Raw genomic sequence first — 13,177 nt, forward strand, 5'->3', positions numbered from 1 at the left:
GTATCGTAATCGTTTGATTTAATCAATAAAGGTCTCCTTTACCAAAAAAAAGAGAAAGGTTGAGCGACGACCAAGCGTTGACGGAGCTGAGCGTGGGGCAGGTCCGCACGTGGCAACAAATTTCGCGCAAACCGTGTCAGAGTGCTAGGGCCCCGTTTACATGCATTCAAAGTTCCAAATTTTTACACTCTCTCTCCATCACATCAATTTTGGAACACATGCATGGAGCAGTAAATGTATGTAAAAAAAATAACTAATTGCACAGTTTAATTGTACATCACGAGACGAATCTTTTAAGCCTAGTTAGACCATGATTAGATAAAATTTGTCAAATACAAACGAAAACGCTACAGTAGCAAAAAGTTCCAAATGTTATAAACATTTGCGATCTAAACACCCCCTAGGCCAAGTGGCCAACTGGCTACTAGTAGCACCAAGAGTGGAGGGTGCAGTGTTACAGATCTAACAGGTGTTTGGATTCAGGAATTAATTTTTAATTCAGATTACATTAGATTTTTTAAAGATAAGCTGACTATAAAACTAATTGTACAAATGGAGACTAATTTACGAGACAAATCTATTAAGTCTAATTAATTTATTATGAGCGCATGTTTACTGTAGCACAACATTGCCAAATCATGATCTAATTAAGCTTAATGGATTCGTCTCACGAATTAATCTCCATTTATGCAATTGGTTTTGTAATTAGCTTATATTTAATACTTATAATTAGTAGGAACTAAAATTTAGTTCGGGTATCAAACACCCCCTAACTAAATCGAAGAGTGGAGTGTGCTTAGCATAAAACCACCATTTGAGGGTGTCCGTAGGACAAAAAAAAACCTTAGTACCAATGCCCTTCCCATATTGGGTGCCTCACGCCACTTGACCCTTCTCTCCCGGCCAGCCAGCGGTGAGGCGGAGGCTAAGCTAACCGGCGGCCACCGTCACCAGCCCACCACCGTCTACACACCAGGCCACGTTTGTGAATGAGTGCTGTGTAGCCGACGTGAGGTTTCTCAATCGAGCAGCTAGCTTCCCTTCGGCATCGGCGGCCGGAACACTCCTGTTAGTGTATATCACGACCCAGGATTGGATAGAGTAAATTGGGATTACGATTCCTTATAATATGTTGATCCTTCCCGGGGGGGAGGAGGGGGGGCGCGGGGCGCAGCGCGTCGCGTCGTATGTATGTTTTCTCCTTGTCTAGCGTCGTGAAGCAGAGCAGATCATCTTCTCCGTGGAGTCGTGTTGCCCCTCCACTTCATTGGAGTCCTCGCCAGACTCCATCGCGGCTCTTGTCGGGCTCCGCCGTGGGCCGTAGCCGAGCCTCTACCAGCCCCATGCGAGCGGCACCGGTGGCTGCGCTGGCGCAGCCTCCCCGGTGGCATCTGCTTGCCGGGCCGCGCTGCTGGACGGGCTCACATACTCCTCCGCCGACCAAGCTGCAGGTTCCCATCTTCTATTTTCTCTCTCTGCTCGATCCGTTCGTGCAACATGAGAGAGGAGATTGGGAGTTGATTCGCTCAGTGCATCGATGAAGGACAAGAAGGCTACGAGCACAGGGGTCTGAACATGGATTTACGTTCTGCCGCTGCTGTGTTTGTATTTTCTTTTTTCGATCGAAGATCGGTTTGAGTCGCCCACCGGCCATCGAACCTCGCGCACCTCTACCTCGACATCATCACCGGCTCTCCTCATCGATTTGTGTGACTTGGCCTGGCGTGCGGGGCGTATAGGGGCGCCCCTTCCGCGGCGCCGTCAGGCCACCTGCGCCTACACAGTCTCTACGCCGGTCGTTCCCGACAGTGCTGCTACCACTTCGATCCGTGCAGCTCGTCGTCCGTCATCCCGTACGTGCGCCCTCGGTCTGATCAGCCGATCAGTGCATGGTTGGGGTACGCGCGGATTTTCAGCCGATCAGTGTATGGTTGGGGTACGTGAGGATTTAGGACGTTTGTCCTAAGTACGAGTACACCTCCACCGACACGAGGGTTGCGGATGCATCCCCCGATCCTCCTCGCCGTTGCATCTATATCGCCATCGACTACGTCCTTGACCGCATCCACATCATCTTTCTCGACAACATCTGTGACCGTGTCCACAACTACGTCATTGTGCGCATCGCGCACATGGTCTTCGTCAAGCTAATGGAACGTTTTCGCCGTCTTCTTCGAGCACAGCCGCCACTACCACAGATCGTCCAGCCCTGCCGTAGACCGTCCGCCTCCCCTCTCCAACTCGTTTCGTCTAGCACAACCTCATCGCCAGCGTCGCCATCTCTTTCCCGACTATTTCATCTACTCTACCAAGCAGGCTGCATCAACATCTTCTGCCCCGTCGTTCTTCTACGCCTACGACCGCCGTGGAGACCTTTTCTGCTAGTCCCTCAGACAATGACGTGTCTAGTTATACCCTCTACCTTGCATGTCCGGTATCAGCATCCTCGACGTGTTCTCGGGTCTGGGAAACCCGACGCACGCATCGCCACGGCAGCCTTGACCTCATCATCAGCATTGATCTTCCTCCCCGACAACTACCTCAGCGCGTCACTGTCTTTGTCTACGGCGCTTTCTCTTATGTGCCACCACCTCCTCTGGCGCCCACCCTCGTGCGCCTACGGCTTCATATGCGGCTCCCTCGTCTTCAGCAACCTCGACAGCTACATCGACCACGGCTACCCTACCCATGGCATCCTCGACCATGGCTATTCACCCTCGTCTCGGCTACCTCGACATCGGCACAAAGGGTTATAATCCGCATGAGTTACTTGCCGGTTTTTCTCTCCAGTGGCAGCACCGCGCCGACGTTATAACTGCGGGGGATATCAGTCCGTCGGCTTTTGCCTTTGACTTCTTCTCCAATCTCACCATCTGCTGTGCTCCCGTTGTGACTGCACGGAATGTTAGAATATATCATGACACGGGATTAATTAGAGTTAGTTGGGATTACGATTCCTTGTAATACCTTATCCTCGAGTCTTGTAACTCTCATGTATACCGCGCAAGAGACTTAATATATAATGCAATCCATTATGCACCAATTCTATTATTCTACATTCTACAACTCCAGATCCGCTCATCACCGAGATCCAGCTGCCCCCTGCCGCCCTCGACTGAGTGCCGATGGGAAGGGGGAGGAGGAGGTCAGGAGGAGTAGGAGGAGGAGGAGGAGGATAGCCATCACAAGCAGCTCCACCAAAGCTAGGAGCGGGCAGGAACCGGCAGCCGTGTGACCATGGATGCCGTGCAAAGCGTCCTTTCACTCGTGGCGGGCGTGGTCCGAGCGCCGGCGGATCTGGAAAAAGCGCTGCAGCAACTCGAGACGATGCAGTTGCCCTCCGCTCGCTTGCTCATCGACCAAAGCGACTGGTGCATGTTCAAGAATAATGAGCTAGACAAACTTATCTGGCAGCTTCAAGTACGCCACCTACGATGCCGAGGACCGTCTCCGCGATTTCAAAGACCAGGCGCAGCGGCGAAAGATTGAGGACGCAGGCCGGAGCAGGGCAGGTCAACTCTGTTCTTCCTCTATGAGTAATGTAGCACATATTTTCCACGGTAGCAGTAAAAGGGTAAGGGAGGCCCAAGATAAGCTATAAAAGGCTAGAACTGAGGTTGAGAACGAGCTCAATAAGAGGGGTCGTCATGTTGTGCCAGTGAAGTTCATGCCTACAACAACTGAAATCATCACCGCTCCTCAAGTGTTTGGCCGTGAAACAGAACGGGATCAAGTGATGGAGGTGCTGGGTGTGACTGCGACCATTGACCGCATTTGGAAGAAATTGATCAGGTGATCACACAAATGGGCATGCCACTCACTATGGGCAGTACTTCTGCAGGTTCATCTAAAAGAAAGAGCGCAACGGCATCTACACGCAAAGCAGCCAAGCGACTTGGTACCAGTAGCAGCAGCCCCAGATTTGTTGAGACTACCAACTTAGCTGGCAATGTTTCTGTCTTGCCGATTTTTGGCATTGGCGGGATTGGGAAGACCACCCTAGCTCAGCTCATCTACAATGACGAAAGGGTGAGAGCCCACTTTACTGTGAGGATATGGGTCTGTGTTTCTGACCACTTTGAAGGTGAACGAATGACAAAGGAGATAGTCAAGACCATCTCTGAGCCGAACATTGACTTGCCGTGTGATATAGGTGATCTTCGAGTACAACTGAAGGAGCAGCTGAAGAGCCAAAAGTTCCTTTTGGTACTGGATGATATTTGGCAGATTTCCCAACAGCAAGGGGAGTATTTTTATGCACCCTTGAGGTGTGGCCTTGAAGGTAGCATGATCTTAGTGACTACAAGACACCAAAACATTGCCCATCTTGTCGCCACTAGCAATTGTGAGCCTGTCCAACTCAAAGGATTGCCTGATGATACATTTTGGGAATTCTTCAAGGAATGTGCATTTGGTAAAAGGCTCCCAGATCATATCCTCGCCTGCAAGAGATTGGTCGGAGAATTTGCTTCAAGTTGCGCGGTACTCCTTTGGCTGCCAAAACTCTAGGACGCTTGTTGAATAGTAAGCTGTCTGAGGACCATTGGAGCTATATCGAGGGCAGTGAATTATGGGAGCAACCCCAAAAAGAAGGCGATATATTACCAGCCCTTCGACTGAGCTACTTGTATCTCCCAATTGAACTTAGGAGATGCTTTGCATTTTGCTCCATGTTTCCAAAAGATTATAGCTTTGTTGCACGGGAGGGGAGGATGCGTCTTCAAGACGTGGGGATCAGGTACTTGGATGAATTGAGAGGAAGGTGTCTTTTCCAAACTGATCCGAAGTTCCCTGATCAGGATAGGTATGTAATGCATGACTTGATCCATGATACTGCACAACAAGCTTCTATGCATGAATGCTTATTGATGACAGATTTGCGCAACGAAGTGATACATGAGTGGCGCCATATGTCAGTCGAGGTGAATGGTGAATCCTTGAGCACACTTGAAAACATTCTACATTTGAATAAATTGCGTTCACTTAGGTTTGGTACCAAATTGAAGGTTGAGATGACCTGGTTCAGTCTGCGTCAATTAGCACTGCCTGATAAAGCTTCTAAGGCCCTATCAAGGGTACGTGGACTAGGAAATCTGCCCCGCCTTGGGAACTTGAGCTATTCTACAGTTGTAAGAAAAAAGGCAACGTATCATGTGCAAACCAGGGTACCCGTGCAAACCCGTGCAAACCAACTAACAAAAGTCGCAAAAAATTCTCGAAAAAATTATATATATACTTCATAGCCTTCCTTACCACTGTATAAAATTTCAAGTTCAAATTCATCATATGTTAAGAGATACAAAAAAGAGAAAGTTTTAAGAGTTTTCTCTTTTATTTATCTCTCAGAATTTTCTCTTTTTAGTATCTCTTAACATATGATGAATTTGAACTTGAAATTTTATACAGTGGTAGAGTAGGCTATGAAGTATATACATAATTTTTTCGAGAATTTTTTGCGACTTTTATTAGTTGGTTTGCACGGGTTTACACGGGTACCCTGGTTTGCACCTGATATGTTGCCAAGAAAAAATGGGGTATTTCAAGATCTGAATGGCATGAATCAGCTCGGAGGAATGCTATGTATCAGATCTATTCATACTGTGAAGAGCAAGGAGGAGGCTGCTGAGGCTAGACTTGTTGACAAGAAATATCTCAAGCAATTAGATCTACACTGGCCAGTTGGTTACGGAACATGGAAACCAAGACCCTGGGAGAATGAAGTGATCGATGGCATGTGGCCTCATGAGACAATTCAGCACCTTAAGGTCCATGGCTTTGGGGGTGATACGTTACCAAACTGGTTAAATCCAAAAGACCTACAAAATTTAAGAAACCTGGAGTTTTCCGGTTGTCGTCACTTGGAAACACTATCAAATCCCTACTTTTACAGGTGTTGTTACACAAGGTGGTTCAACGGGTCAGCATGCAAGCAGCAGTACCAATTGCAGCAACGGCATTGCATTTATTGCCTTTGCACGTCTCACTTCTGTAAGTCTTGTCAGCTGCACGGGTCTGAAGAATCCTGATCAGTTCTTGTCCCCGAAGAGAACGTCGAGTCGATCCCGTTGGACTCGATCACCCGCAGAAACAAGCTCGGATTCCTGGTTCTCGAAGACTGCTGGGAGTTGTCGTCAATTGGTGGATCGGGCATTCCTTCATCCATAGTCCACAATCATGTATTCAACTGTCCTAGGCTAACCGGCGTAATTCAGCATTACGCCTTGCCGCGTCCACGAAACGAAGAGGAGAAGGAAATCAAAAAATGGCTCGGGTTGTGATTTTTCTGTCGCGACGATGTGATCTACAGACATCCCCTTAACTACGAAGACCTGACAGATAAATATAGCGTGCTTGTTCTAGTTTCTGTAATGGATTCTATCCTCTGCGGTCTGTAGTCTGAAACTCTGTATATGTACATTTGCCGGTGGCTAGCTGATGTTATATGAATCGTGTAAGCACAAGCATATTGTAACTTTTAAAGGCGAGACCTGATTTTATTTCTACTAGCCATCAAAGCCCATGGCTTGCGCAGCCCGGTTTCATTTGTTAATACTGTTTGTCAGTATTTCGACTTTGTTAATGAACCTTTTCAATTGGAACATACAGCAGAACTGAAGGTTTCAGAACGCTAATTATGTAACCTCTGCGTGGGAGAAGGGAGAATTCTCCATTGAAGCTACACTATATTTGTCAAGTGTCACTTCATAGTTGAAAACCTAGGAAACCTTGCTGACAAATAACTGGCAGATTTGACATAAAAAACACCATCTGACTCGCAAGTTATTATTAACTGAGTTGGGCAGCTTGAGAGGCTTTAAAGTTTCTAATTTAGAGGTTCCATGGGAGACGACGGCTCACTCACCGCTACAGAGCAAGCTACTGGACTACGCGCCGAGCCCACTTGCGGAGGCCCACCTTAATGGCCGCATACAAAACTTCACTTCGTACATTCGTGCGGCCCGAAGCGGCCCATCCGTCCTCCAAAGGGAAGGTTTTCTATTTCCCTTTCCTTCATGTTTTTTGGGTTAATTTCTGACTTTGTTTTCTCTCAACATGGCTAAAGCCCAATATCAACATTTCTGATCAGCATTTGAAATTTATGATATTCAACATCTTTCGAAACATATATCAACATTTTGAAAGACTAGATTTCACAGTTCTCAAAAACTAGATCAGCAATTTGAAATGGCTATATATTCAACATTTTGGAAAAACTAAATCAATATTTTTACGTGAAATGTTGACGCATTATATATAAAATTTCAAATAAAGATAATTACAATGTCAAAATTGTAGATTAAAAACATTTGATTAGTATAATTTGATTAATTACAAAGTCGGATATTGACATTTATCTCTAATCATGTATCTCTATCTAACAAGTCTTGTTCCATTGGTGCATGGAGATTTTACTTGACCTAGAGGAATGCAAACAAACACCCTTCTAGTGGTAGAAGCAGACCAACAAGATGAAGCCAAGACTGAGATATAGATAGAGGACTTGTTGTTGACTTCCTTAGCAAAATCATTATAGATCAGTGCTCTGAACAAAACTTTATTTGGGGGGGTGGGGGTGGGGGTGGGCGCACCCGCCCCCGTCCCCCTCTCCCCGAGGGAGAAAAAAGATGAAAGCTAAAAGCTAGCTAGCTAGAAATAGAGGTTTGAGATAATATATATTGAGGAACATGTACAATACAGTGAGGATCAAAAGACATTAGGCACAACTCTTAATTTGGAGGTTAAAAGTTAGACAGAAGTGACTATATGAATGGTAATTGTTTTGATATAAATTTGAAATGTAGCATGTCAGCCTTAACTTAATAAAATCTAATAAGGAGAATTTGTCACGGCAATACAAGCCGTGAAGTCTTATTTCATATCTTTACTTAAGCATGGTAGTGATACCTCATCAATCGGTCTTCCAACCATTTTTTTCTAGGGTAATGTCCGAGCTTATAGGTCATCTCTTTTTGACCCAGTTCGTGATCCATGCTGTAACATTGACAAAGTTTGTAGAAAAACACATCAACATTTAGGATACTAAGTTATTTTCATTAACCCACCATGAAATATGTCCTCAGTAAATACTGTATATGTTAATACATTTCTATACACAATTAATCAAAGTCAGGCCACGAAGACTAGATGTCCAGAAGTGTAAATGTTTACTTGCCGGCACTGGCGTACGATGAGATGCAAGCTGACGAGTTCAATTTATTTTCATCAGCCGAACCTGAGAGAAACCAAGCTGACGATGTCCGTGACCTGTGGCCGAGATCACTGTTAACCTGAGAGTTGCTAGCTTCGGTGTCCCAAGCCTGGAGAAGTTCCTGCCAGCGATGCGGACCAGGCCAAGGCCGCGCCGGTTGGCGCCAAAAGATGGCGCCGCTCGCTCTGGAAGGAAAGGCTCTGGCGACCGCCGCCGCCGTCTTCCTCGCAGCTAGCCAAAAACGACCTGAGCACGACGCCATGGATCGGGTCGCGGAAGGAAGCTGAAGGGGGAGGAAAGGAAAAGAGCACCATCACATGGCGTCCGTGGTGTGGATGCGGCGGTGACAGGCGAGTGAGCCGATGCGAGCTTCGATGGGCACGACACGAGCAACAAAGCAAGTAGCTGGCGTGCAGAGCACAGCAGGCCAGGGTGATCCAGCAACACAACACTAGCAGAGACTGCAGAAACCGTAGCCGCGAGAGGCGACTTTGCATTCCAGACACGTCTGTTTCTCCTTTTTTCCATCCGTGGGTGGAGGAACAGGTGGACGGCCGATGCTTCCTGTTCCAACCGGGGGTTCCTTTCTTCCCTCCTGCCATCGTCGACCAACGGGCATCGACGCATCGATGCCATATGTGCACTGCGGGATGACCATGACTCCCTCTACCTTTTCGTTTCTTTTCTTCTTCTTCTTCTCCTCCACTCATCCGATCCTCTCCTTTACTCCTGATGCCTTTGTTTTTTGCTCAACGTTCATTTGTCTCGCATCATAACTCGAAAATTCTATACTTAAAAGGTTAAATCACATTCATGGACAGAATCAAGGCGACGAGTCAAGATCAAGAAGTCAAAAAACTTGCCTATAATTACGTACCTTTGCATATAATTCTAAAGATGGGATTTCAACTACCTGTCTAATTAAATGGTTAGATTTCATTTGCATACCAAAACTAAGTGCATGTGGCAAATAAACGAAGACACGTGAGTCTTTTCGAACCACCACTAAAATAACTAATTATTTAGGCTATTATCTTCCAACAAAATGGAGGGATTATGTGCAACTATATATATATTATATATATTGGTCAAACTACACTCATGTCCTTGGGGTTCAGATAGCACTTGAAACAGAATTGACTATGGACCCTGGTTTGAATTCACTCGCCAACCGATTCCCTTCCATTCCGGACGGTTCGTTTCTTCCTCCCTCCGCTTCGCCGCTTCCCACTTCCCACCCACACCACGCCGCCGCCCACCATGGCGACCCCATCGCACGTCGTCCCGCTCCGCGCGCTGCTCATCGGACTTCCCCTCCTCTCCCTCCTCATCGTATTCCAGCTCCTCCACCGCCCGGCGCCACTGCCCACGCCGCTCCGGACCCACGCCCACGCGCAGCCCTCCTCGGCGGCCGCCGCGGAGGCCGAGGAGGCGCTGGTGAATTCCCCTTCGTCCCTATCCTCCTCGTCCTCAACCACGCCGGCCCGGGAGTCACAGCTCCGATCGGAGCCGACATCCCTGCGCCACGTGGTGTTCGGCATCGCCTCCTCCAGCCGCACGCTGCCGCTCCGGCTCCCGCTCCTCCGCCTCTGGCTGCGCGCCCCCGCACGCGCCTTCCTCTTCCTCGACGCGCCCGCGCCCGCGCCCGTCGTCGCGGGGGGCCTCCCGCGCGGCCTCGCGCTCCGCGTCTCCGCCGACGCGTCCCGCTTCCCCTACACGCACCCGCGGGGCCTCCCCTCGGCCGTCCGCGTCGCGCGCATCGCCGGGGAGCTCGTCGCCGCGCTCCGCCAGGAGGAGGAGGAGGGCCGCCGCGCGCCACCGCGGTGGCTCGTGCTCGCCGACGACGACACCGCCTTCGTGCTCCCGAACCTGCTCCGCGCCCTCCGTGGGTACGACCACCGCGAGCCGTGGTACCTCGGCGCGCGCTCCGAGTCCGCGGCGCAGAACGCCTGGCACGGCTTCGCCATGGCCTACGGCGGCGCCGGCATCGCCGTCAGCTGGCCGCTCGCGCGCCGCCTCGCCCGCGCGCTCGACTCCTGCGTCCTCAGGTACCCGCACCTCTACGGCAGCGACGCCAGGATCTACGCCTGCCTCGCCGAGCTCGGCGTTGAGCTCACCCACGAGCCAGGATTCCACCAGGTGCGCCCCTGCTTCTTCTTCTTCTTCTTCTTCTTCTTCTCCATGCCGGCTTCAATGTGCCGTTGTGCTGTGCGCTTGGCATGTTCCAATACATGGATGTTAACAAGAAAAAAAAACTATTTTTAGTACTTTTAGAGCAGAACTGGGTTAGGAGTCAGTGGATTGTCTCAAAACTAGGGAAAAAAATAATCAACCTCGTAACTACAATCATTCTTCCTGTGTTTCCCCACATAGTTCATTGAATCATTGTGGCAGAGACGTCAGATGCCTCTAGCTGATGGAGGAGCCAATAAAGTATCTGTTCGTTCTTCTCTGATGTCTTATGTAGTATTGATTATTGTCCTATTGCTGCACGGTGTTTAGATTGTTTCGGCAAGGTATCTAGTTTTTGTGCTAATATTTAATGTTCTGATGAGGATTTGTTGATGACATTTTATAAATGAGCATGGACTTAGATATTGCTACCATCTGGTTGTGTGGCCAGTACAAGTACGAAGCATGCTGCCAGCAAGCAGACTTTAAAAGTCACTGGTCTTCGAAAAATGGCAATATAACATTGGCTGAACTTTTCTGCATTTTTAGTTAAGCCTCGGATAAAAGCTTATCCTTTGGAACTCTCAAGAAATGAAGAACCACACAAGGTGATGGGCACTGGTAACCTCTGCCACCTTGTAGTGCTGAATCTGTACAAAAGTGATCGGTATTGGTAGTCTTGTGCATCAATGGACGTTGACGTGAGGTCACTAAAATAGTGGCTATTATGGTCCACACCGGGGTTTAGGACCACACTGGCACACATCCCTTTCAGACAACTTAGCAAGGCTTTGGTCAGTTCTATCTGAATGTTTGACAAATGCAAATAGTACTGTCGCTGAAGCCTATGGTTGTGCAATTTGCATGCAGCAGTAAATATTGCTGCACCAGCCATTTCATCTTTTCCTTGTGCTGCTTCATACTTTGCACTTTGCAATTGGTAAAAATCTAGAGACTGCTTCTACTTCAGTTTCTTCAATGTCGTGGAGAAAGCATTTAGCTGTTTAGTGTGCTTTTATTCAGACATAGTTTAACTCCGAACTTGCATCTTTTCTTTTTGCATTTGTTATGACCAGATCGACCTTCATGGGGACATTTCTGGCCTGCTAAGAGCACATCCACTTTCTCCTTTAGTTTCACTGCACCATCTTGATCATGTGTATCCTCTTTACCCTGGAATGGACCGGACAAGAGCAATGAAACATTTCTTCCGAGCTGCTAATGCTGATCCAGCCAGGATCCTGCAACAAACAGTGTGCTATGACCGTAAAAGATCGCTTACAGTATCAATCGCATGGGGCTACTCAGTTCAGGTGTTCAAAGGCAACGTTCTGCTTCCTGACCTCCTTGCTGTACAGAAAACATTTGTGCCATGGAAAAGGGGCCGCAATGTTACAGATGTCTATATGTTTAACACCAAACATGTTCCCAGAGATGAGTGCAAGAGAGGAGCTCTGTTCTTCCTGAAAAGCATTTCTTCGGGGGAAGGCAAGACAGAAACCACTTACAATAGGCAGCCACCAAGAAAATGCTCGCATGACTTGATGCCATTGAGGAATCTAAGTATGATAAAAGTGACAGCAGAACAACTGCGACTGGTTCCTGGGAAGGTATGAGTAGGGGTAACTTTTGGCGTCAATGGTTGCTTAAATTGCATTGCTTACGCTAACATTTATAATTCTTTGTTACTTGTCTGTATTTCAGGCCTTAAGACGACATTGTTGTGACATCTTACCTTCTCCATCTGATACCACCATGGATATTAACATCAGAAAATGCAAAGATGATGAGTTGATCGCTATGCATTCATAGTCATTCTTCAGCCAAATTGGATGCTCATCTACTGTAGTAAGTCCCCACCACCACCCAAAAAAGAACATTTGCGTTATCATCATTCAAGAACTGGCCCGCATCATTTCATTTCATTTTGGTTCATTTTAGTAGGCCTATTTAGAGCTATAGAAATGTATTTTAGCATGTTTTGGGATTTATTTTATCAATTAATTATATATATTTAGCATTCTAAATCTGTGTTTGACCTGGCAATATTCGATATGCAGTGAACAATGGCACTTTGCATTTTCATACCTGCCCGTTGCTTATTGTGCCTATTTCATTACTCTTATCAAATTTGAAAAAAAAAGTGTGTCTGCATAATGTCAATGCCGTGTTGAAACTCAAACATCACACAAGGAGGGAACCTGTTTTACTTATCTCAATACACTTTGCATTTGTTTTTTGTTGAAATTGTCAGATGTTAAATGGTATTTACAAAACTGAAATGATATCACTATAATTTTCAAATGACTGCTGTATATTTTTCATTTATATCACTTATTATGAAGTTAATTTTCATAAATCACCTCCTTTCCTTGCAGGTTATCATCCACCCCAACTTGTGTCCTGACACCGAGGAATGCTTTGTGAAGAATCGTCATGGATAAACACTAGACCCATAGCATAGAGACAGACAGAAACAGCGAAGAAATACAGATAGATACCGTCTTTTTTTTTTTGAAAAACCCATAGATACACAGTCTAGACAGAGGTACGATCAATTAACATCTTTATTCTTTCAAATAGCAGAGTGGGGCATCATCATTTGATCGTTCCATAGTCTGACTTGTAACATTAAATAGTCATATTTTTTGCCAGACAACGCTGCAACTAATACAGCTTATGCAAATCACTTTTTTTTTGTTGGAAAGTTGAGATAGATCTTGGAAATGTGAAAAACAATTGCACTTCTTTCTCACAAATAAATAAAACCTGCCACATAAAAGTTTTCAAGAAAAA

At 46.9% G+C, this 13,177-nt stretch overlaps 1 protein-coding gene across 1 annotated transcript; it reads left to right on the top strand.

The window, feature by feature from the left end:
* Positions 1-9,305: 9,305 nt before the first annotated feature.
* LOC112898549 lies at positions 9,306-13,079 on the top strand. Its single transcript, XM_025966887.1, has 4 exons — positions 9,306-10,348; positions 11,458-11,991; positions 12,086-12,229; positions 12,760-13,079. The coding sequence occupies exons 1-3, from the start codon at positions 9,470-9,472 to the stop codon at positions 12,191-12,193; spliced, it is 1,521 nt and encodes a 506-aa protein (XP_025822672.1). The 5' UTR covers positions 9,306-9,469; the 3' UTR covers positions 12,194-12,229; positions 12,760-13,079.
* The last annotated feature ends 98 nt before the right edge of the window (positions 13,080-13,177 follow it).

Source organism: Panicum hallii, chromosome 6 (genome assembly GCF_002211085.1).
Source record: "Panicum hallii strain FIL2 chromosome 6, PHallii_v3.1, whole genome shotgun sequence".
Classification (NCBI taxonomy): Eukaryota; Viridiplantae; Streptophyta; class Magnoliopsida; order Poales; family Poaceae; genus Panicum; species Panicum hallii.

What these genes read in the sequence shown, in the direction of transcription:
- LOC112898549 (XM_025966887.1), top strand. Translation starts at nt 9,470, where the DNA reads ATGGCGACCCCATCGCACGTCGTCCCGCTCCGCGCGCTGCTCATCGGA. An exon ending in ACGAGCCAGGATTCCACCAG is followed by an intron (nt 10,349 to 11,457) that starts GTGCGCCCCTGC and finishes TGTTATGACCAG; the next exon opens with ATCGACCTTCATGGGGACAT. An exon ending in TGCGACTGGTTCCTGGGAAG is followed by an intron (nt 11,992 to 12,085) that starts GTATGAGTAGGG and finishes TCTGTATTTCAG; the next exon opens with GCCTTAAGACGACATTGTTG.